Genomic DNA, 26,920 nt, shown 5'->3' with positions numbered 1-26,920 from the left:
CTTCGGTTCTATTGCGATCCAATTTTAAAAGAAAACCGAAGTGTGCACCCAAGGATATACAGGAGAATTCTTATTATGAAACGAAATTAGTATTTTGACTTTCAGTTAAACTTTGTCACGTTTTTTCGCGTTGATCGTTTTTCCAAACTTTATAGTTAGATCACGCTTTCTCTTCAACTACCTAAGTAGATTTTACTGAGTACATTGAAAGCGCCTTTTAGTGAACGAGGAAAACCATTTTATCAACGCAAGCGGACGGTGATGACGTTTGGCGAATTCTATTCAACCGCAAAACCGTAAATTTGTCGGCGATGTCAGCACACAGAGCGGAAACATTGTACAGTGCAGTAAGTTTTGTGGTTGAACGCTCTCTTCCCGTTTGTTCTTTGATGAATCATCAGGTCGAAGCTTGGAGAAATCATTCCGCCTGATTCAAGGGATAATCAGCCGCGCAGCCTTCCTTTTCATTGGCCATCTCACAGTTTGATGTTCGTCTGTCGTTTCCCGAATTCTCACTCTCGACTCGGTGCAACGAAGTGAATCGTATCGTGTCTCATATTGTACTCGAAATCTCTGTTTAACTGGACCTGGTTGGATCAATTACTGCAGTATTGAAGCCTCGAGATGAAGAAATCGCTGCATTGCAAATGGGAATGACGTCTATACTAATTTTTTTGTCCGCTATTTTCTATTCAGCTAATTCTGATTACCGTTAATGACTACAACCGGGACAACAAACAAGGTATATACATATACTACGGTGTATACACAAAATTTCGAATCGCCAAAGATATTTATTTCGATTTATTTCAATAATTGGTTCCAATGATTCTCAATACAGTTGTTACGGGGTAGATAATTGTGATCATGGCGAACGGCTACCCATGACTGCGCCACCAGCGATATTATTAAGGCATATTTCGGGTTGGCAACCCGTCGACCACGCGCCCTTACGAAGGATAAGAAGAAATGAGAGGAACTTGCATCGAGGAGTCGAATGCTTGAGTGTATAATCGATGTATTGTCAAAGATATGGAAGGCGCAATGAGAAGACTTGAAGGAGGAAAAAGGGAAGAGAGGTGGATTTATATGTTGACCGAATGAAAGATTATTTTAGAGTGAGAATATGGGGGGAAGAATGCGAAGGACTGGCTACTTGCAGTTCAGGAGTAGAGGGAGCATTCTGCCGATGCGGCATGGAAACTGCGGCAATGAGGTGACGATAAGAAGAGGACGCAGGGTGAAGGTAGCTATTAGAGTGTGGGAAAAGAATCCAAGGTCCGGAGGACGGGACACAATATTTATTCCTGAATGTATTATAATTGTCACCAACTAATTAAAGGACAACCTTATTAGGCACAAATAAAATATAAATATTTATGTCCACGTTTATGTTAATGTGAAGAAAGAGGTGTTTGGTTAAAGTCAGAAAATAAAAATATTCTTTTGCGGTACCTATAGATCGACGTTTGAGTGGAATTGTGTGGAACGTGCGTAAGAGTAACGGACCCTGAATTGCCAGTCAAAAGTTTCTTGGATCAGCCACTGGAGTCGTATGCTACAATCCGGCAGAAACGAACCGAGCTGGGGGTAGCGCGCTGGGTTTCAGATTTTTCAGTCGAGCTCTATACACGGTGATGACCGGAAGTGCTCGAGACAGTTGAGTAGATTTCGGTTTCCAAGCAACAGCGAAACGAGAAGGGAGTCCGTCAATTTGTAGTCGAATACGCGGATACGCGGATGCATATCAGAGGCGTCTGCTTCTACGCGGCGTGGAAACTCTCCATACTGTGAACCGTTGAGACGGTGACGTGAGAGGTCCTTGGTGACCTGACTCCGGAACAGAGGCGTCATTGACTGTCGTGTCCCGGTAATGTCCGGGATAATAATTTTGTATCAAAATTATCTATGAAATTAATTTTCCTTCAATGTAATTCAGCTAAATATATTTCCCTTTATCGAGTTCGCAACAACAAGTGATGAATTTTAGGGATATCGACACTGAGAGGAAACCTTGAGTTGGATTAATTCTATGAACTTTCAGTCCATGTCAGAAGCGTGAAACAACAGGACATCACCCAGAAAAATATCGTATCAGTGGTCAACGAAACAGGAACCTCGACATGCGTCGTTCTGCGTTGTTCGCGGCGATAAACGAACAGGCAAACAGGGAAGTGGTCGTGGTTACACGCCAATTCGACGGAATGGAGAAGGAAACATTTGTCAGGATGACTGACAGGTTTTTACGAAAGTGCGCCGCATTTTGAAATATTTTCATACCAAGATACTCTGACTCGTGTTATGGCAATCGTTGCGAATTTAAACCATTCAATGGCTTCCTTTTCAATAATATGTTTTTATCTAGTATCTGAATATCTGATTACAAGTCTTGGCAGATCTGCCGAAGGCTTTATACAATATGTGGGGCGTAGCGACCAGTTCTGATCAGTATTTATAATCAGTTTTGTACATTCAGTTTTGCCCAGCTCTATTCGCGTCTGGAAAATGCAAAAGTGACTATAAGTTTGCAGGCTTGTGTGGCTAAAGTTCTGACGTGGATCAGTGCTGTATTTATTAAAAACAAACGAGAGTCGCTTTTTAAGTCGATAATATTTCTAATCATGGCCAATCGTATCATTCGAAGGAGTAAAAACTCCGGAAAACAAAGTTAGCTCAGATTTCATCGCAGAGTTGGGGTCGACGATACTGATCCACTATTCCCAGGCCCACGAGGCAGGAATACAGAGGACCAAAATATTTCTTTTACACTTGTGCAATTTCGTAGTTGGCCCAACTTCCTTGAAATTGAGCAGAGCCAATCAATGAGTCGGTAGATTCTTTAAATCACAAACCAAACGCCAATAGGAACATTGTGCCCAAATAGAATGAGTCTCTTCGAAGAGATCTATCTACCAGAATAGTTCTGAAAAATCTACTTGTGCAACAGTTGATCAACTCTACGAGATACTATGAATCCTTATTTCGAATCTTCTTCCAAGAAAAGTTCTAAATCTTGACCTCTTAGTGAAGCATTTCTTACTTGGAAACTCAAAGTGCGTAAGTGAAATAATTTTATACCGGTAATTACCAACTTTGTCTTTTGTCAATTAATGCATTTCAAAATAAGTACCTTTGACTTTTGTTTCTGATCATATATTCTGAACTAACTTTTGTTACTGTGTTCATATCCATTTATTTTGAATAAACTCTTTGACCTTGTATTTAATTTGAAATTCGAGTCCAATTAATTAACAATTCCCTGATTATCGTCCATTGTTTTGACGACATTCTATCAGAAAAGACTTTAGCAAGTAGTTCGATTCGCTTCCACATCCCGAATCATCAAGATCAACGAAAGTTGAATGCGACACTCTTTTACTACTAAGACTGCGATTCGAAGATCGTTCGATCGAAATGATAATTAAGAGATGTTTGCTTTTTGTATGTCTTTTTTCATTGCTAACAAACTTTGTCATCGTGATTGTTCCAATATTTTTCATTGTACACAATACCAATTCGTGGTTCACTTTTGTAAACTCTCCTAATGAATATCATGTCATTCACCATGTATCACGTGATTTGTCTGATGTGCTTCTTTACGGTGTATTTCTGAAAACTAGACTTACATTTGGTAACTACTGAACCTACTGAATAAAGAAGAAACTTGCAGCTTAAAAAAAAACGAGTGAGTGAAATATCAAAACAGTTTGCAAATATTAAAAGTAAGCTCCGTGTATCGAGTGCATTGTTACGCGCAACTGTCGCTTCGACAGAATTTTATCTTTGCGCGCTGAGCATCGTGATATGCCCGGGCAAGTAACCATAAATCGACATCCGATAGGTGGATCGTACTCATTTCATTGTAAATCTTCTCCGATGGTGCCCGATTCTTCCGCGCTCATCGCAGTCTCTCTCTCGCGTTTCCAGATATCAGCGTAAATCTTGGTGTACGGATTGCCCAACTCCAGGTAAAACTGAAACGTGTTTTCATGTCAACGTCGCGGCGAAATATCATGCAACGTAAAAACAAAATCATTCTGTAATGCACATATTACTGTTTTATATGTACATGTTGCGATGTTTCACATTTCAAAAATTTCCAATTTTACTACAGCCGCATGGAAATGATGCTTACTTTTGATCAGAAAAGAAGCTTCAAATGAGTACAGTAGCACAAGTTTTGATTAAGGTGTGTGAAAATGATTATTCAGAGTGAGTGAAAAGCAGATATTAGCAAACCTTAAACACGTATTATCTTTTTCTATTGCACAAAAAAAGTATATTACAGCCCGAAAATATTATCTGAAGCGCATAACTGAAAAATGGTGGTATACAAGGGTCGCAAAAAATGCGGTGAGACATTTCTTCCTAAAATTCGAAACAGATAATACGTGTCAAAGATTTGCTAATATATATTTTTCATTTTTTGGAAATAATTGTATTTGCACACCCTAAAACGGGAACCATAGTACTCAGCCTCTTTGCGGCTTCTCTTTAGACCGGCAGCAAGCATTTTTTGCATACGTCCGTGGGTAAATCAAATATTATTTGAACGCGAAACGTCCTAATATATACATATATGTATATTGATCTCTACAATGTATGCAGGTGATGGATGATATACTTGCAAATTTCACGAGCGACTGAAGTTGAATCAGTGATTTCATGGACCGCGTCTAAGTCACGTTTGAATACGTAAGAATGATCAATCTTTTGCAAAATATCGAGCATACCGTTTTCACGTGCTCTTCAATCAGCTCGGCTATGTTGATCGTCAGCTTCTCGAACGACGGTCGTTCCGACGGCTCCGCTTTCCAGCAACGAAGCATCATTTGGTAACTAGAATGAAGGTAAAAAAAGGTGGTTCAAAACATCTCTACGTGTCGAAGAGTTCATTCGTTGATGATTCGGGTGAAATCGACGCTTGCCACTCACATGCTTCTCGGCGCGTACGGCGGTTTCTCCATACGATGACCTTCGGCTAGTTTTCGGCACATATCCTCAGGTCTTATCAGGGGATAAGGAGTTCTCGCCAAAGAAAACAGTTCCCACAAAACGACGCCGAAAGACCAGACGTCCGATTTGGTAGAAAACACTCGATCCCTGAGCGACTCGATGGCCATCCACTTGATGGGGAGAGGACCATTCTCCGTGCTCTTCTGATTCTCTTCTTCCCGAAGAGACTTTGACAAACCAAAGTCACAGATCTTTACCACGTTGTCATCGGCGAGAAGTATATTTCTCGTTGCCAAGTCACCGTGTATGATCTGAAACGCGATTCAGTTTCAACTCCATTCTACACGCCGACTAACATCACTGATTTTGTGTCCGAAGAAGACTAGCGAAAAAGACCACGAGTAAGCTGTGTCAGTATTGGGAATTACTGACGCAAGAAGATTAAACTTGCGAGTATCTTCCCACCTTCTTCGCACCGAGATACTGCATGCCACAAGAAACCTGCCAAGCCCAACACACCAAGTCGTGCGTGCACGTCGGCCTTGAGTTGAAATCCGTCCGATCACCTGGATACTTCAACGGCGCGTTGAGTTCCGTTAAACTGACACTAGTGGAACAGTCGTCCACTCTCGCATCCGTAGTCTTGGAAGTAACGTTATTCGAGCAGTTTACTATTGTCGAATTGCCATCGGAACGTCTGTCCGTGTTTGTACTGCAAGCATAACACAATAAAAATAATGGACAGCTGAGATCGAGAATTAATACACTTGTTATCGCAAACTCTATTCACATGAGCGTAGTAGTTCCGATGGTGATGGCTAATACCAGGAGATTCACGGTGAATCGGTTGCAGCGGGATAATTTGATAACCTTGTAACAAGTTACGATATTTTTCGTGGCATCAATCGATCACAAGTGATTTGAACTCTAGTTTTGACTATCATCCGACGAGTCATTTCAATACCACCATAATATCATGGGATAAATAAGTACACAAAGATGCGATAAAGATGGGTCGAAGGTAACCAAAATTCATGTCAGTATTGGAGGCCAGGGCGACTTACTCAACGTCATCGACCTTGATCGCGTCTTCACGGGCAGCCGAAATGCATGTTTTTTCTCCGGAATCGTTCAATTGATCGATGAAGTTGACTCTGCGTCGCACCAAGTAGTCGTGTAAATTCCCGTACCGGCAGTATTCGACGATGACCAAGAGTTCGCCTATCGACATCCAACGAAATACGTGAGTGTCAGTATCCATGACGCCGTATGGTGTGAGAACGAACTTGATTTAAATTACGCGAATCGACTCACCCAAATCAATATTTTTTGTGCACGCGCCGAGAAGGTTGACAATGTTTAGATGTTGACCCAAGTAAACGAGAATCCTGAGTTCGCGAAGAAGGGCCTTCATGCAGTTCAGGTTGGCCGTCGGTCGGACCGTCTTGACCGCAACTGTCGTGACTGTTTCGCGTGGGCAGATCGTCTTTGCCTGTGCCTTCCTCACTACGCCGAATGCACCGCTTCCTAATACTTCGTCTGGAAGGTAAATAACATGCATGTCGGATCACCGATTATGCATACTCGGAAAAACTTCAACAGAGCATGTTGGGTATTGCAGAAATAGTCTGGATCGGATATGCGTGGCGAAATGACATGAAACTCTTTTGCAAAAACTTCAACTCGATGAATTGAAGTCAGGAAAAAAGTGTCCCCTGACTTAATACTGATATTTTTCTGTCTATTGTGTTAGCCGTGAAAATCTCTCGGAGATCTCCTCAGATCACGTGGATAGAATTTTACGAATTATAGTGATTCTCAGATTTGATGAAAACAGATTTTTGTAACTACGATGTAACAGCTGATGTTCATCTACAATTACATTTACACGCTTTAATTATATTATAATACTGAACATTTTTCTATTGTTTAAAAAACTTACGGGGATCTAGTCAGGTAGCAATATCAGCATATGAACGTGTGAATCGGATCAAAGACAAACTTTATTGGTATGGAACACTGCAATCAAAAAATCACTTCTGAAATTTCCTATATTTCAGTATCGGCTGTTCGAATTTGCTCAGATTTGTTTCTGGTATATATTGAAAAGGTTGTGTTCACTATTGCTGGCGTAAATAACATTGCCGGAGGTTTTCCAATCAGTAATTTTCTAGAATTTCCCCAACTTTTGAATGAAACAGTAGAGCCTATTCGTACTTAATTCTCGGAGGTCATACTCGACTTTTCGAGACATTAAACTTCCCACGCCTGGGTTCGTGGCACCCCACCCTAGTTTTGATTTTCTCTCTAAGTCAGTCAATGGTCGGATTTTGATTAGTTTTATTCCATTTCGTTGGCAAACTGATCGATACATCAATCAACGCATCGACAATGTCATAATAGTTGAAGACTTCTGGAATACAGTCGCTGAGGAAATGTGAGGTAATAGATGGTTGAAGGACGTAACCGGACGTAATATGACCTCGATTTTTCGAATAAGTCGCGTTTTGTGTAAGTCAAAAAAATAATCCCGCATTTTATTTGCTGCAATAAATTAGCAATGTTAAAGTTGACCAATAGTGTCCGCTGTGGACTACTATAGAACAATTTTTGTCATCGATTACGAATTTGGAGCTCAGATATTGTTAGGTTGATGCCGAAAATATTCTATGGAAGTCCACATCACATTTTTTCTACAGTGTTGAACTCAATTGTTAATGCAGTGCATCTGAAGATGAAAATACAGACGGCTACACGCCATATTCTGACACAGCAACGATCGTGCACTTGTCAGTTTTACCAATGAATGATGGGCGCCACTTTCTTCGAGCAATATCAGTGATCAATGTAACACGGAATGCGGAGAGCGATGAAAATTCCTTACCAGGACGCTGAGAATAATCCATAGGTTTTGTAAATATCGCAAGCAATTTACGTGCGATAATTGGTAAATATTACTTCATTCACTCAGGAATTGAACAAGCTTATAAACCGATTCTCACCCATGATGACGAAACTTATTGTGTTTGGTGTTGAGGATCGAGCCCAATTTCAAGTGTTCTCGGATATAGTACACTAGGAAATAAGCGTTGATCAAGTGTGGCGATTCCGCTATTGGAAGCTTGTACGCAAAAAATAAGAACGGATAAATTATATTAACTCCGCTTTCACATTTTTCCCGTGATTTGACACGAGGATCGAATAACGTTCATTGGTCTGTAATATTGGCATATACCTAAATAACATTTTCACTATGCAGCAATGAGCTACCGTCACTCGTAATGAAATCGAGACAATCCTGCGACGGTGGTCCGTTCTTGAGAAACGTTCCCGTGAGGTGGCAAAATACAAAAAGTTGATACGTGAATCTAAATCGGAAGATCCGCTAATTGTAAGAGTGAATCAAACTCTATCAATTAACAGAGAGGACTGAAGATAATCCAGGTGCACGAATGCCGATTGAACGCGTAATGTGAGAGGATCCAACAGGCGGAAAGTTCGAGGTGCGATTACTGATTCTGAACACTTATTCCTTGACTCATTCAATTCGTCAAGTCCTAGATATTCACGACAATATGCTAATTTGCTTATGATATAATTCGCAACATCGACCGCCTTGGCCCGGCGAAGTTTGCAGAATAAACATTTTACTCGCGGCCGCAATCGGTTCGCCAATCTTCTGATAAAACGTATAATTCGCTGAATAAAACGATTTCTGGCAGATACAATATAATTGGCTTTGTCATGTGGATTGAATACAAAAAATACTTTTCGACATACTCATTCGGCCCATCTCATTATCGGAAGCTGAATGGTGCCCATCTCGATAGGATTCGTCGAAACGGGTCATCACTATTCACTACCGGAGAAGAAATAATGTAGCGCGTTACCAAGTTTCAAGAGATCCCGCGGGAATTCCCATTTCCTGTTGTACGGCAGTAACTCGGCCTGATCGCTCACAGCCAATTCTGGATCCAGAGGAATCGGGGCCCCGAAATTGAAGTACTCTAGTCTTGCTTTGATCAACTTTCGTTTCAATGCCTGTGCAACAACGTTTCCCATGTCGATTAATCGGTCCGTTCACCGTGGCACGAGGGCCAAGACTGAATTCATCAGGGTATAAGTACCTTTCTGCGAAAGTTCCAGGCCGCTATCGTTACAACGACGATGACAAGTAGAGTAGCAATTGCTCCCGTAATCAGCCATGTTTCATCTTGTATCCCACTTCTGGAATCTGGAAATGCGATAACGTTATTAAATCTATGATACGTGTATCACATCGGACGAATACATTTTCTCATACACCCCGACTTTGGGCAGAGGATTCGCTGAAAAATGCAATTATCGTTCCGCACAGATGTAAACGAGTCGCGATTGGAACTTGGCAGCTTAGGATAACGAAAGATAGAAAATATGTTATTCATTTTGCAGGTTTAGTTACAGAAACACCACGATGATTGGCAAATATCAAAAAAAGCGAGCGAGGTCGAATTTTATTTATATTTCCACATAAATTCCATCAGTTCTCCATATTACCTGTACTTGTGATGTACGTAAAAGCTTCTTTTTCCTCGCTCCAATTACCGCATTGCGTTTTGAAATCGCTGCAGGCTGCTACTTTGAATCGATGAGTTTTGTTTATCAGAAGATCTTCGAATGTGTGGGAATTCTCGGTTTTGTCCACGTACAGTGATTTGTTGGTCAAGTTTTCAGTGCTCAACGCTAATTTGTAGTAATAAACGCGGTCTTGCAAGTCCGTCGGCGGTGCATTCCACGCAATCGTTATTGAAGCCATACCCGTTTCGATTACCGAAACATTCGGGGTGAATTTCGGGTCTGGAAATTCCAAGTTTCATCATGTCTTCCCTCACAAATGCATATTCGTTAATGTAGTATCAATACCTCTGTCTTTCGGCACGACATCTTCTGACCAGGAAGAGGGGTAAGGTTGTAGATCACAGTCATCATCGAAGCACACATCCAACCGAAATTTGTAAGAGACTGAAGTTGTCAGATTCTCGAATTTCACATATTTTTTTTTTTTACTCCATGTCATCTTCTTTATGTGTTTTTCACCACTGATGCCTGTCTTGTACATCTTCACTTGATAACAGTTAAAAATACTTTCAATCTCCCTCGGTAGCTTCGACCATTCAATCGTTATTGAATCGACAGACGTTTCCTTAACCCAAACGAGTGGTACGTATACAGGATCTGCAGAAAGACTCATTCTAAGCGAATCACCTCAAATAAATGCAAAATGGGTTTTGCACACATTCAACCAAATAAAGTGAGAAGTAATAAATATTTCATTTATTTTTATATATCTTTACTGGACATCTTCTATATCATTCCCGGAGAAAGAATATGCCAGATTCACGAAATTTATCTCGTCGGAGAAATCATATACTTGAGGTGCGTATTTCATAGCTGTTTCAACTATGCGGCGTTTCATACAACAATGCAATTTTTTCAACTGATCACTGTTATTTTCCGAATCAAGTGCTACTTTTTCATTCAAGAAATTACTCGTCTCACCATGTTCTTTCCTCATGCTTAACAATTCACACCACTCGCTGTAGTCGTTACCCTTGTTTTCACGGAACAATAAGAAATCTTCGAAACGATTCCGTATGCAAAAAATAAACACAGCTTCTGAGAGCAGTTTACACCAGAGTATAAGTTTACAATAATATAGAATCTGCTGTACCTTTCTCCGCAGTCTTTGTCCATCTCGAAAAATAAATCACTGTCGCGTCTGTTTTTAATTCCAGAGTAAATTTAAACCAGTAGGCTGTGTCTGGATTACATGCTGTTGCAACAAAGACATGACGGTAGATGCTAGTTGACGTTTCATACTTTTGATGCCATTCAAGTGAACCGTTTTTCTGGATTTGTAAGTCAAGCGTCGTATACAGACCGATTAGATAGCCTGGAAAATTCCATCTGACACAAATCCTACTTGCATCCAAAGCAACGACAGAAACCTGCGTAAACGATGTCCCGGAATCGACAAGAAGTTGACGCTTACTGCGTTTAGTCGAGTTTTTGTAATCTTTTGCCCAGCATTCGTAAATTCCCTCGTCATGTTGGAAGACGTTTGTAAAATATAGACCCATTCTTGAATACGTCTCGTTGAAGCGCCAAGTTTTGGTGAGTTTCCTCAAGTACTCTTCGCTTGTCGCCGACCCGACGATTTTTTGCCACCCAAAGTTAGCGAAAGATCCCAGCAGGTCGCATGTTAGAGCTGTTGGCTCGCCTGGACTCGCCCAAACATCTCCGACGCCCCGAATTATTCGACCTGGCCGAAAAATATGGAAAAATTGCAATGGCTTCGTAAGATTGCGCATACTAACTGACATCTTGGCGGCTGACCCTCGGAAATTCTCACTTTTCGGATTTTTCTTTAAACCTTTGTTTTTAGTTGGTAAGACCTAATTATCAAATTTTTGATGTTCATCTCACATTCACGTGACTATGTTCGCGATATGAATTTCCAAACATTAAAATAAATATCACGTTTGTTCATTTTCAATTGGTCACGACTCTGGATTGAAAAAGACATCATCGCAAACGAGCACGCCTTCTTTGCGTTATGAACCGTATTTCACTAAGAAAAAAGAAAACTATAGGATGAGAACTTAACCATTTTTCTACACTCTGAATTTAAATCAATGATATTTCACTGATTCTAAATTATAAATTCACCACTGAAGAATTCAGTGTACATAGACCGGAAATCAGTAAAAAATTAGTGAAAAGTCACCGAGTCGGTGTACTCGTATATGCATTGGTTTTTGACAGCGGTATACTCATAATCGGGAATCAGTGAATGTTACGATATACTCAAAAGCGATCACTACTGTAAAGGAATATAAACGTACATATCAGACTAGTATTGGTAATAAGCTGGCGAGGGAGAAATTAATACATCACAGTCAGTCCAACCTTGGCACTGGATGCGTACAAACCCCCTTAACGTTTATGCTTACCTCTAACATAAATGGATGAAACTTATTGAACAATTACGTGAGGTGTACATTTTATTTCTCAACCGGTCCTTATTCCGGCCCCACCAGAAAATACACAACAGTAAATATTCACTGATTCAAACTCACAGAGTTATAAGTCAAGACAAAAGCGGTTTACTCCCTTTGCTTTTGTGGCAACTATCGAACCTAATCCGATAAATTTTGTTTCACTTGTTGTTTAGTTCTCAATCGCTTCCACTCGACGCAACCTGGGTCAGTTCCCGTCGAGGCTCAGAATAAATTATTGCAGAGGGCGCCAGTTAATTATCGAAATTAACAAAACCAAATAATGATTAAGCTCAATCGGCCAATAAATAATAATAAACGAATAACAATCAGACTACACTCACAGGGAGGTACGTCTGGGGACCCAGAGAAGGGAGAATCTGAATTTCCAGGGGTATAGAAAGAAGAATTGGACGGAATATACAAGTTTATTGTACCTGCGAATTGTTGTCAAAATCCGACTGTTATACATATATTTGTCTGACGTGTAACGACGCTAGTCGTTGACGGTTATTCACAGTAATACTTAACAAAGGTAGAGCAGCAAGAGAATCATTTGTGATTTGAAAGTGGCCGATGTACAAGATTCACGTAATAAAAAATTTACGATAAACGTGTGGAACACGTACAAAGGTTGACCCAAAAGTGGATGTACGATATACGATATACCTTTACAAAATACACGAAGATTGACTCAAGAGTCTACAATTTAACAGTAAATAATCTTATGACTAACAACAAGGATTATAACTCCGACGTTGAGTTAAATAAATAGGATTCTATTTTCCTGTTATAAAGTACAAGGAACAATTTCTGACTAATACGTTGATTTATTTGCTTTCCGATTCGTCCGAAGTAATGAAAATGTCTCTCAAAGAATAAAAAAATGCTGTTCGATATTCGGAAGATGCTCGTTAAAAATACGAAGTTTTCAAGACCATTCGGATCACTTGCCCTCGACTCGTGCCGCAAACGCCACTTGTTCATGCATCGCCTACTTTCCGCCCTTATCGCACATCAAACTGAATTATATTGTTGTCAATATGAATACTTATTTCAAGCGAAATATCCCTGTTACTCTTTCGCTGCCAATTGCGCTCTGTACATTATTTCACTCGAGAGAAATATCCTGCGCATCTGGCGCCAGGGCAATACAAGCGTGATCGTTACTACCGTTCGTTCTGTTACGTGCTAATCTGTGGCTGATATCTGACCCGCAGCGCCTGAAAGACGGCTAAAAGTCTTTCTAGTTCTCAACATCTGTCAAAGATGATTATCTGCTGGTCAGGATCCTTGTGAATTCTCACAGTATCGCTAATCTCAAATTAGCGGGGCAGGATGATATTCACCTCGTCATTCGTTTCAGGGATTCGTCTTAAGGGATCAACAACACGTGATTAATTTGAATGTTCGGTCGACCATTTAATTGTAAGAGTCGTACGATTTAATCCAGGAACATTTGTCAGACCTCGATGTCTGTTTCACCTATTCTCAATTAAGAATTTCCGTAACTTCTCATATTTTCAAAACAAAGTAGCGCATTATTAGCATTATCTGAGTGTTCAGGACTCGCGTGTGCCAACGTTTACCGCGTTTCGGAAGTTTCAGAATGGTAATGTTTTCCGGAATTCTGGTGAAACGTTGTAAATCTTCTCTCTCGGTGAATTATTTGAAGGTGAAATTTGATGCGTAACGGTTGAAATTTATAATTTGTATTTCATAGTTACGTACTTAATATTGATTATATATGTCTGATGAATTCTTGTAGAAAATCTCGAACCATTGATCATTCTAACACAAGTGTTTTTCTGGTCGCCTGAGGAAACATTCAGTTCCGATCGTATCAATAGTTGTGAAAAGTGTTATTTTCGAAAAATTTTCTGCTCTGTGCAAAAATTCGGATTATTTCTCATCTTCTTATAAACATATTGGGCAAGTTTGTAGCGTGGTTGTTAGAATGTTTCAGAAAATCGCTCGATGGGAATTTTTCATCCTTGTTGGGATGTCGAATAAAGCATGAAACCAACGCCCATAATGCGGGAATCACGACGTGAAAATTCGCATAACAGTGTCATGTGCTTACTTAGATTTATCGTATCACTTCTTCTCCGAGTGCCGGTTTATTGTCACTTACCTTCGACATCTAAATCACCGTCAGCCAAAACGAGACAACCAGATAGTAATGTTATTATCATCAGCAGGGCTCGACGATCCCCCGACATGACGTCCATTCGCGTGCCGTGAAACTTCGGCTCTATTGCGATCCAATGTCAAAAGAGAACCGAGATGTGCACCCTTGTATACAAAGTAGATTTCTTATTATGAAATAAAAGTAACCTTTCGCCTCTACTAAGCACGTTTTTTCGCGTTGATCGTTTCTCTAAACTTTCTAGTTAGATCACGCATTCTCTTCAACTGCCGAAGTAGATTTTACTGAGTACATTGAAAGCGCCTTTTAGCGAACGAGGAAAACCATTTTATCAACTCAAGCGGACGGTGATCACGTTTGGCGAATCCTGTTCAACCGCAAAACCGTGAATTTGTCGGCGATGTCAGCACACAGAGCGGAAACATTGTCCAGTGCAGTAAGTTTTGTGGTTGAACGCTCTCTCGCCGTTTGTTCTTTGATGAATCATCAGGTCGAAGCTTGGAGAAATCATTTTGCCTGATTCGAGGGATAATCAGCCGCGCAGCCTTCCTTTGCATTGGCCATCTCACAGTTTGCTGTTCGTCTGTCGTTTCCCGAATTCTCACTCTCGACTCGGTGCAACGAAGTGAATCGTATCGTGTCTCATATTGTACTTGAAATCTCTGTTTATAGTCGAGGAAATAAAGCACTAAAAACGGCCCAACTGTCGATTTTTTGAGCAGTAAGACGGATTTTAATGCGGTTTTTTGCATTCACTTCGTAAGAGCGCCTACAAACTTTGTGAACTAAATTGATTAATTAATTTTTTGAAAATGCATTATGGCATTAATAATATGCATTTTGCAAGTGCACTTCCAAGAGACACTAAATACAAAATTTGCTACTCGGGGGTTTTTGGGGTCGCTGAACACGAATATCGCCACGGCAACCGTCTCCGAGGTACGTGGTGCCCAGGGTGAACGTTTCAACGTCTTTTTCTGGAATTATCTTGAGTATTATCATTTTTACCTCAATTAAAGCATATTGTTCTTAATTCAATCACAAATTCGATCACAATTTTCGCCAAAACTCTAGGAGAAGACGTTGATACTGTCCACCCTGGGCACCAGGTACCTCGGAGACGGTTGCCGTGGCGATATTCGTGTTCAGCGACCCCAAAAACCCCCGAGTAGCAAATTTTTTATTTAGTGTCTCTTGGAAGTGCACTTGCAAAATGCATATTATTAATGCCATAATGCATTTTCAAAAAATTAATCAATCAATTTAGTTCACAAAGTTTGTAGGCGCTCTTACGAAGTGAATGCAAAAAACCGCATTAAAATCCGTCTTACTGCTCAAAAAATCGACAGTCCATTGCTTTATTTCCTCGACTATTAATTGGACCTGGTCGAATCCATTACGGCAGTATTGAACCCTCCAGAAAAAGAAGTCGCTGCATTTCAACTGGGAATGACGTCTACACTAATTTTCTTGCCCGCTATTTTCTATTCAGCAAATTCTGATTACCGTCAATGACCACAACCGGAACAACAAACAAGGTGTAATTACTAGTTTTTCTTTTGTGAAAAAGAAAAGAAAAAAAAAAGACGTGAATTCGAGGGACAGGCTTACAAGACAATATTAAGAGAACGATAATAAATACGAGTTTGACTCTCTGTTGAATAAATGAAATATAAATAACATGTAAATGAACTATAAATAAAATATATGGAAAATAGTCGACAAAATTGTAAAGATAAAATAGCACAGATACAATAGTTCGAATAAACAGATTGGAATAAATGGTAAAAACAAAAGTGTACACATAAGAAAAAGATCAAAAGTTATTCATTCACACATCCAAACATTCACACAATTTAAAAATACGCCTTCAATACACAAGACGTTAAAATTAACCGGTCCCTTGTCTTTGTCGTCGAATACCGTTGCACCAGATGAATCACTTGCCAATCCAGGTATTATACTCTTCTCCACTCTCGTTTGATGGATGATTCGAACTCTTGTGTTCACCTTCAGGTTGCGTCGTTTATTCACGTTGAGATGGGAGATGAGAGCAGCATGGATCGTAACGACATCGAAAATTCAGTGAACTGGTACGGTGTATGTGGAACTTTGGAAAATCTTAAAATTGACTTGGTTTTCAACTTCTGCGGAGTATTACGATTGTCGGGCCGTACGGGTTGGCGTCTTTCCGCAGAGTCTTCAAAACGTTCAAACGTTTCTCCCGCCTGACGCCTGGATCGGGATGGCTGTGTCCAGCAAAACTTCGCGGGCACTTCGAATTTAGAATATCGTTACAAAGGTATACATACCACGGTGAATACACGTAATTTCGAATCGCCGAAGATATTTATTTCGATTTATTTCAATAATTGGTTCGAACGAGTCTCAATACAGTTGTTACGGGGTAGATAATTGTGATCATGGCGAACGGCTACCGATGACTGCGCCACCAGCGATATTATTACGACATACACTTCTCGCAAAAATTAAGGGAACAACAAAATTTTCGCAATTTTTTGGTCATTTTCAACAGGCTGTATTTCAGTGAAAAATGGTCGTGCAAGAAATAAAAAAACAAAGCTTTTGAAGCTTGAAGACTCTAGTTTTTGAATTTTTTGGTTAAAAATTTTTCGAAGCACTATTAGCCATGCAATCCTTGGATAAAGCACGAAAAAAAAATTTTCAAAATTTTTTACATTTTTTCTTTCGCTCTACGGGCATGGAAAAATTTTGAAAAAATTAAGGGAACAAGGTTTTTGTTTCTTAAGGGGTAACGCCACTGTAACGGTCCAAAAAAAAAGGTTTTTTCACGAATTTTTTGCTTCCAAAATTGAAAGTAATTGAAAAAAAACTTTTAAGGGTGTTATCGGGCATACATTAAACTTTATTATCAAATTTTTTTACAGCAAAAAAAAAACAAAATGGCGGTTCCACAGCTATCTTCCCGGGGCATGTTTTGCTTGCAGGGCTCCGCGGCACGCAGCACCACTGCTGCACTTTTGAATCTAGAACAAAAAAAAAAAAAAAACCATCAATCTAGAGGGTTATAGCTAGAGAATGTCGATCGGATTTTGAAAATTATCAATTTTTGTGGATTTGGCGTGCGTTTGAAAAAAAAAATTGATTTTTGACGAAAAAATGGCTAGTTTTTTGTTAATAAAAAATCAATAAATAAAGTTATTGAAAATCCCGATCGACATTCTCAAGATAATGTTAATGTTCACATCTGGTCAAAATTTCAAGTAAAAAAAATGAAAATTGTTCGAGTGATGCTGCGTGCCATTTTGAAAAACCGTGTTTCGAGAAAAACGCGTTTAAAGTTTTGCGAATAGTTTTTTATTGGAAAAAATAAAAAAAAGGAGGTAAAAAAAAATTTTACCGTTAGTCTGCAATCCCAGCACCATACATTTGTCCTTCGATGGCCAAATTTTCGTCTTCTTCGTCTTTCCTGGTAGATTTTTGGAGCGCACGCGCACTTTTTTCCGCGTCGCTCAGATATGTCTCCGCGTGCGTAATGCGTTTGGCGTCGGCTTCGATGCAGAAATTATATAACTGTACACCAATTTCCACCTCCAACATCTTGAATATTTAAAGATATAAATTTGAAAAACTGGTAAATTCGAAAAATTAACGACGGAGCCAGGAATCGAACCTGGTATCTAGCGATGCTTTACCGGAGCCTTACTCCACTAGACCACCTAGCCGCCCTGACTCTGATGTCGTTAATTCCTCTTATCACCAGTTAGTTCAAATTTGTTTTCTTGTGCTGTTGTATGTGAATATCTTGTATGTATATCTTGAATATTTGCAAGATGTTGGTAAGGCCGCCATTGAATGTGCAAACAGCGATATCCATCGCGATATCTGGGACAGTTTTTCCGCTTGAAGATGATTTGGAGGCCAAAAAAAAATTTTTCTCGCACGGGACCTTTCTTTCCTTATTCTAGAGGGTTTAAACTATTTTTGAAGCCAATAAAAAAAAAATCGATTTTTCAAAAAATTTACAGTGGCCATACCCCTTAAGCAACCTTGTTCTCTTAATTTTGTCAAAATTTCAATCAATCGGTCCAGGAAAACCGCTGAACCGATCGATCTACCGATTTAGGGGGACCTTTGGGGTACATTAGGCTGTAAAATTTTCTTGTAACCTAAGCTCCTCCCCCAATATTGACGAAGATACAGTCGATTATCCAAAAAAAGGCAAAATGGCATTTTTTTGCTCTTTTTTCACGTTAACGCTACAGGTGGAAAAAAATTTTTTTTGACATCAAACTTGACAGATTTTTGTAATAAATTTTCTGCAGAAAAAGAAACTGCCCTTCGGCTCGCTGTGCGACCAGTAGTTCCAGAGATATCGGCAGTCCTTTGGCATCCAAAATTCGATATCTCGAAGACAAATGGTCGTATCGAGGTTTAAAAAAAAGCATCTTGAAGCTGAATAAACAGGCTATGCGACCTATGCATTGGTTTAGCTCGGAAAAATTTTTCCATGCCCGTAGAGCGAAAGAAAAAATGTGAGAAATTTTGAAAATTTTTTCTTCGTGCTTTTATCCAAGGATTGCATGGCTAATAGTGCTTTGAAAAATTTTTAACAAAAAAAATCAAAAACTAGAGTCTCCAAGCTTCAAAAGCTTTGTTTTTTTATTTCTTGCACGACCATTTTTCACTGAAATACAGCCTGTTGAAAATGACCAGAAAATTGCGAAAATCTTGTTGTTCCCTTAATTTTTGCGAGAAGTATATTTCGGGTTCGCAACCCGTCGACCACGCGCCCTTACGAAGGATGAGAAGAAATGAGAGGAACTTGCATCGAGGAGTCGAATGCTTGAGTGTATAATCGATGTATTGTCAAAGACATGGAAGGCGCAATGAGAAGACTTGAAGGAGGAAAAAGGGAAGAGAGGTGGATTTATATGTTGACCGAATGAAAGATTATTTTAGAGTGAGAATATAGGGGGAAGGATGCGAAGGACTGGCTACTTGCAGTTCAGGAGTAAAGGGAGCATTCTGCCGATGCGGCATGGAAACTGCGGCAATGAGGTGAGGATAAGAAGAGGACGCAGGGTGAAGGTAGCTGTTGGAGTGTGGGAAAAGAATCCAAGGTGCGGAGGACGGGACACAATAATTATTCCTGAATACATCATAATTGTCACCAACTAATTAAAGGACAACCTTATTAGGCACAAATGAAATATAAATATTTATGTCCACGTTCATGTTAATGGGAAGAAAGAGGTGTTTGGTTAAAGTCGGAAAATAAAAATATTTTTTTGCGGTACCTATAGATCGAGGTTTGAGTGGAATTGTGTGGAACGTGCGTAAGAGTAACGGACCCGGTATTGTCAGTCAAAAGTCTCTTGGATCAGCCACTAGAGTCTCACGCTACAATCGGGCAGAAACGAACCGAGCCGAGGGTAGCGCGCTGGGTTTCAGCTATTTCAGTTGAGCTCTATACACGGTGATGACCGGAAGTGCTCGAGACAGTTGAGTAGATTTCGGTTTCCAAGCAACAGCGAAACGAGAAGGGAGTCCGTCAATTTGTAGTTGAATACGCGGATACGCGGATGCATATCAGAGGCGTCTGCTTCTACGCGGCGTGGAAACTCTCCAAACAGTGAACCGTTGAGACGGTGACGTGAGAGGTCCTTGGTGACCTGACTCCGGAACAGAGGCGTCATTGACTGTTGTGTCCCGGTAATGTCCGGGACAATAATTTTGTATCAAAATTATCTATAAAATTAATTTTCCTTCAATGTAATTCAGTTAAATATATTTCCCTTTTTCGAGTTCGCAACAACAAGTGAATAGTTTCAGGGATATCGACACTAAGAGGAAACCTTGAGTTGGATTAATTCTATGAACTTTCAGTCCAAGTCAGAAGCGTGAAACAACAGGACATGACCCAGAAAAATATCGTATCAGTGGTCAACGAAACAGGAACCTCGACATGCGTCCTTCTGCGTTGTTCGCGGCGATAAACGAACAGGCAAACAGGGAAGTGGTCGTGGTTACACGCCAATTCGAGGGAATGGAGAAGTAAACATTTGTCTGGATGACTGACAGGTTTTTACGAAAGTGCGCCGCATTTTGAAATATTCTCATACCAAGATACTCTGACTCGTGTTATGGCAATCGTTGCGAATTTAAACCATTTAATGGCTTCCTTTTCAATAATATATTTTTGTCTAGTATTTGAATATCTGATTACAAGTCTTGGCAGATCTGCCGAAGGCTTTGTACAATATGTGGGGCGTAGCGACCAGTTCTGATCAGTATTTATAATCAGTTTTGTACATTCAGTTTTGCCCAGCTCTATTCGCGTCTGGAAAATGCAAAAGTGACTATAAGTTTGCAGGCTTGTGTGGCTAAAGTTCTGACGTGGATTAGGGCTGTATTTAATAAAAACAAACGAGAGTCGCTTTTCAAGTCGATAATATTTCTAATCATGGCCAATCGTATCATTCGAAGGAGTCAAAACTCCGGAAAACAAAGTTAGCTCAGATTTCATCGCAGAGTTGGGGTGGGCGATACTGATCCACTATTCCCAGGCCCACGAGGCAGGAATACGGAGGACCAAAATATTTCTTTTACACTTGTGCAATTTCGTAGTTGGCCCAACTTCCTTGAAATTGAGCAGAGCCAATCAGTGAGTCGGTAGATTCTTTAAATCACAAACCAAACGCCAATAGGAACATTGTGCTCGAATAGAATGAGTCTCTTCGAAGAGATCTATCTACCAGAATAGTTCTGAAAAATCTACTTGTGCAACAGTTGATCTACTCTACGAGATACTTTAAATCCTTATTTCGAATCTTCTTACAAGAGAAGTTCTAAATCTTGACCTCTTAGTGAAGCATTTCTTACGTGGAAACTCAAAGTGCGTAAATGAAATAATTTTATACCGGTAATTACCAACTTTGTCTTTTGTCAATTAATGCATTTCAAAATAACTACCTTCGACTTTTGTTTCTGATCATATATTCTGAACTAACTTTTGTTACTGTGTTCATATCCATTTATTTTGAATAAACTCTTTGACCTTGTATTTAATTTGAAATTCGAGTCCAATTAATTAACAATCCCCTGATTATCGTCCATTGTTTTGACGACATTCTATCAGAAAAGACTTGAGCAAGTAGTTCGATTCGCTTCCACATCCCGAATCATCAAGATCAACGAAAGTTGAATGCGACACTCTTTTACTACAAAGGCTCAGTTCCTGTCAATACAAGCTTCACCAAGAGAAGGAAAATCCACGTTCATTTCATGTAAATCGACTGCGATTCGAAGATCGTTCGATCGAAATGATAATTAAGAGATGTTTGCTTTTTGTATGTTTTTTTTCATTGCTAACAAACTTTGTCATCGTGATTGTTCCAATATGTTTCATTGTACACAATACCAATTCGTGGCTAACTTTTGTAAACTCTCCTAATAAAAATCATGTAATTCACCATGTATCACGTGATTTGTCTGATGCGCTTCTTTACGGTGTATTTCTAAAAACTGGACTTACATTTGGTAACTACTGAATAAAGAAGAAACTTGCAGCTTAAAAAAAAACGAGTGAGTGAAATATCAAAACAGTTTGCAAATATTAAAAGTAAGCTCCGTGTATCGAGTGCATTGTTACGCGCAACTGTAGCTTCGACAAAATTGTATCTTTGCGCGCTGAGCATCGTGATATGCCCGGGCAAGTAACCATAAATCGACATCCGATAGGTGGATCGTACTCATTTCATTGTAAATCTTCTCCGATGGTGCCCGATTCTTCCGCGCTTATCGCAGTCTCTCTCTCGCGTTTCCAGATATCAGCGTAAATCTTGGTGTACGGATTGCCCAACTCCAGGTAAAACTGAAATGTGTTTTCATGTCAACGTAGCGGTGAAATATCATGCACCGTAAAAACAAAATCATTCTATAATGCAGATATTATTGTTTCAAATGTACATATAGAGTGTGTCACATTCAAAAATTTTCATCTTCCCGACGAGCGCTTGGAAATAATGCTTGTTATTGGACAAAATATAAGCTTCGAAAGGACTGAGTACAGTGGCACAAGTTTTAATTGAGGTATGTGATAACGATCTTACGGAATAAGTGAAAAACCAGTATTAGAAAACCTTTAACACGTATTATCTTATTCATATTTCACAAAAAAAAAAAAAAAAAAATGTAATGGCCCGAAAATATTATCTGAAGCGCATAACAGAAATAATGATATACAAGGGTCGCAAAAAATACAGCAAGACCTTTCTTCCTGAAATTCAAAAGAAATAATACGTGTTAAATATTTATTGCTAATGTCTATTTTTCATTTTTTGAGAACAGAAGTATTTGCACACCCTCAAACTGGAACGACAGTGCTCAGCCGCTTTGCGGCTTCATTTTCGACCAGTAACAAGCATTTTTTGCATGCGCCCGTACATGAATCAAAAATTATTTGAACGCGAAACACAACAATATATGTATACATAGATACGTATATTAATCTCTACAATGTATGCAGGTAATGGATGACATACTTGCAAATTTCACGAGCAACTAAGGTTGAATCAGTGATTTCATGGAACGCAACTAAGTCAGGTTGAAATACGTAAGAATGATCAATATTTTGCAAAACATTGAGCATACCGTTTTAACGTGCTCCTCAATCAGCTCGGCTATGTTGATCGTCAACTTTTCGAACGACGGTCGTTCCGACGGCTCCGCTTTCCAGCAACGAAGCATCATTTGGTAACTAGAATGGAGGTGTGAAAAAGTGGTATAAAACATCCGTATGAGTCGAAGGATTCATTCGTTGATGATTCGGGTGAATTCGACGCTCGCCACTCACATGCTTCTCGGCGCGTACGGCGGTTTCTCCATACGATAACCTTCGGCTAGTTTTCGGCACATATCCTCAGGTCTTATCAGGGGATAAGGAGTTCTCGCCAAAGAAAACAGTTCCCACAAAACGACGCCGAAAGACCAGACGTCCGATTTGGTAGAAAACACTCGATCCCTGAGCGACTCGATGGCCATCCACTTGACGGGGAGAGGACCATTCTCCGTGCTCTTCTGATTCTCTTCTTCCCGAAGAGACTTTGACAAACCAAAGTCACAGATCTTTACCACGTTGTCATCGGCGAGAAGTATATTTCTGGTTGCCAAGTCACCGTGTATGATCTGAAACGCGATTCAGTCTTAACTCCATTCTACACGCCGACTAACATCACTGATTTTGTGTCCGAAGAAGACTAGCGAAAAAGACCACGAGTAAGCTGTGTCAGTATTGGGATGATTACTTGTGAATGTCGTCCAACCTTTTTCGCGCCGAGATACTGCATGCCACAAGAAACCTGCCAAGCCCAACACACCAAGTCGTGCGTGCACGTCGGCCTTGAGTTGAAATCCGTCCGATCACCTGGATACTTCAACGGCGCGTTGAGTTCCGTTAAACTGACACTCGGGGAACAGTCGTCCACTCTTGCATCCGTAGTCTTGGAAGTAACGTTATTCGAGCAGTTAACTATTGTCGAATTGCCATCGGAACGGCTGTCCGTGTTTGTACTGCAAGCATAACACAATAAAAATAATGGACAGCTGAGATCGAGAATTAATACACTTGTTCTCGCAAATTCTCGGAGATCAACGGCGAATTGGTTGCAGCGTGCTAACTTGATAAGCTTATGACAAGTTACGATATTTTTCGTGACATCAATCGATCACAAGTCATTGAAACTCTAGTTTTGACTATCATCCGACGATTCATTCCAATACCACCATAATCACATGGGATAAGAAAGAACAGAGATGTGACAAAGATGGGCCGAAGGTAACCAACATTCATGTCAGTATTGGAGCCCAGGGCGACTTACCCGACGTCATCGACCTCGATCGCGTCTTCACGGGCAGCCGAATCGCATAGTTTTTTTCCGAATTCGTTCAATTGATCGATGAAGTTGACTCTGCGTCGCACCAAGTAGTCGTGTAAATTCCCGTACCGGCAGTATTCGACGATGACCAAGAGTTCGCCTATCGACATCCAACGGAATGCGTGAGTGTCGGTATCCATGACGCCGTATGGTGTGAGAATGAACTTAATTTGAATTACGCGAATCGACTCACCCAAATCAATATTTTTTGTGCACGCGCCGAGAAGGTTGACAATGTTCAGATGTTGACCCAAGTAAACGAGAATCCTGAGTTCGCGAAGAAGGGCCTTCATGCAGTTCAGGTTGGCCGTCGGTCGGACCGTCTTGACCGCAACTGTCGTGACTCTTTCGCGTGGGCAGATCGTCTTTGCCTGTGCCTTCCTCACTACGCCGAATGCACCGCTTCCTAATACTTCGTCTGAAAGGTTAACAGCATGCATGCGAACCACCGATTAGGTATACTTGGAAAAACTTCAACGGAGCATGTTGCGTTTTGCAAAAAGAGTCTGAATCGCATAAGCATGGCGAAATGACCTGAAACTTTTTTGCAAAAACATCAACTCGATGAATTGAAGTCAGGAAAAAAAGTGTCCCCTGACTTACCACTGATATTTTTCTGTCTATTGTGTTAGCCGTAAAGATCTCTCGGAGATCTCCTCAGATCACATGGATAGAATTTTACGAATTATAGTGATTTTCAGATTTGATGAAAACAGATTTTTGTAACGACGATGTAACAGCTGATGTTCATCTACAATTACATTTACACGCTTTAATTTTATTATAATACAGAACATTTTTTTATTGTTTAAAAAACTTACGGGGATCTGGTCAGTTAGCAATATTAGCAAATGAACGTGTGAATCGGATCAAAGACAGACTTTATTAGTATGGAACACTGCAATCAAAAAATCTCTTCTGAAATTTCCTATATTCCAGTATCGGATGTTCGAATTTGATCAGATTTGTTTCTGTTATATATTGAAAAGGTTGTGTTCACTATCGCTGGCGCAAATAACATTGCCGGAGGTTTTCCAATCAGTAATTTTCTAGAATTTCCCCAACTTCCGAATGAAACAGTAGAGCCGATTCATACTTAATTCTCGGAGGCCATACTCGATTTTTCGAGACATTAAACTTCCCACGCCTGGGTTCGTGGCACCCCACCCAAGTTTTGATTTTCACTAGAAGTCAGTCAAATGTCGGATTGTGATTAATTTTATTGCCTTTCGGTGGTAAACTGATCGATAAATGTATCAACGCACTGACAATGTCATAAAAGTTGAAGACTTCTGGAATATAGTCGTCTACGAAATGTGAGGCAATACATGGATAAAGGACGTAACCGGACGTAATATAACCTCGATTTTTCAACTAAATCGCGTTTTTGTGTAAGTCAAAAGAATAATCCCGCATTTTATTTACTGCAATAAATTAGCAATGTTAAAGTTGACCAATAGTGTCCGCTGTGGACGACTATAGAACAATTTTTGTGATTGATTACGAATTTGAAGCTCGGATATTGTTAGGTCGATGCCAAAACCATTCTATGGAAGTCCACACCCCATTTCTTTTACAGTGTTCAACTCAATTAGTGATGCAGTGAATCTGAAGATGAAAATACAGACGGCTACACGCCATATTCTGACACAGCAACGATCGTGCACTCGTAAGTTTTACCAATGAATGATGGGTACCAATTTCTTCGAGCAATATCAATGATTAATGTAACACGGAATGCGAAGAGCAATGAAAATTCCTCACCAGGACGCTGAATGTAATCCATAGGTTTTGTAAATATCGCAAGCAATTACGTGCGATAATTGGTAAAATAATACTTCATTCACTCAGGAATTTGACAAGCTTATGAACCGATTTTCACCCATGATTACAGGACTTATTGTGTTTGGTGTTGAGGATCGAGCCCAATTTCAAGTATTCTCGGATATTGTACACAAGGAAATAAGCGTTGATCAAGTGTGGCGATTCCGCTATTGGAAGCTTGTACGCAAAAAATAAGAACGGATAAATTATATTAACTCTGCTTTTACATTTTTCCCGTGATTTGACACAAGGATCGAATAACGTTCATTGGTCTGTAATATTGGCATATACCTAAATAACATTTTCACTATGCAGCAATGAGCTACCGTCACTCGTAATGAAATCGAGATAATCCTGCGACGGTGGTCCGTTCTTGAGAAACGTTCCCGTGAGGTGGCGAAATACAAAAAGTTGATACACGAATCTAAATCGGAAGATCCGCTAATCGTAAGAGTGAATCAAATTCTATCAATTAACAGAGAGGACTGAAGATAATCCAGGTGCCCGAATGCCGATTGAACGCGTGATGTGAGAGGATCCAACAGGCGGAAAGTTCGAGGTGCGATTACTGATTCTCAACACTTATTCTTTAACTCATTCAATTCGTCAAGTCCTAGATATTCACGACAAGACGCTAATTTGCTTATGATATAATTCGCAACATCGACCGCCTTGACCCGGCGAAGTTTGCAGAGTAGACATTTTACTCGCGGCCGCAATCGGTTCGCCAATCTTCTGGCAAAAAGTGTAATTCGCTGAATAAATCGATTTCTGGCAGAAACAATATAATTGGCCTAGTCATGTGGATTGAATACAAAAAATACCTTTCGACATACTCATTCGGCTCATCTCATTATCGGAAGCTGAATGGTGCCCATCTCGATAGGATTCGTCGAAACGGATCATTACTATTCACTACCGGAGAAGAAATAAAGTAGCGCGTTACCAAGTTTCAAGAGATCCCGCGGGAATTCCCATTTCCTGTTGTACGGCAGTAACTCGGCCTGATCGCTCACAGCCAATTCTGGATCCAG

The 26,920-nt window shown here is 40.0% G+C and overlaps 1 protein-coding gene across 1 annotated transcript; it reads right to left on the bottom strand.

The window, feature by feature from the left end:
- Nucleotides 1-3,608: 3,608 nt before the first annotated feature.
- Nucleotides 3,609-26,919, bottom strand: LOC124183797 (platelet-derived growth factor receptor alpha-like). Its single transcript, XM_046572803.1, has 7 exons — nt 26,833-26,919; nt 24,256-24,480; nt 24,006-24,162; nt 23,451-23,697; nt 4,936-5,267; nt 4,734-4,839; nt 3,609-3,974 (listed from the first exon to the last, which is right to left on the bottom strand). Exons 2-7 carry the CDS (start codon nt 24,353-24,355, stop codon nt 3,858-3,860), a joined length of 1,059 nt encoding a protein of 352 aa, XP_046428759.1. The 5' UTR covers nt 24,356-24,480; nt 26,833-26,919; the 3' UTR covers nt 3,609-3,857.
- Between the last annotated feature and the right edge of the window lies 1 nt (nt 26,920).

Source organism: Neodiprion fabricii, chromosome 5 (genome assembly GCF_021155785.1).
Source record: "Neodiprion fabricii isolate iyNeoFabr1 chromosome 5, iyNeoFabr1.1, whole genome shotgun sequence".
NCBI classification, from domain to species: Eukaryota; Metazoa; Arthropoda; class Insecta; order Hymenoptera; family Diprionidae; genus Neodiprion; species Neodiprion fabricii.
The sequence above is the reverse complement of the archived record's forward strand: the minus strand, read 5'-3'. Positions and strand labels throughout refer to the sequence as shown.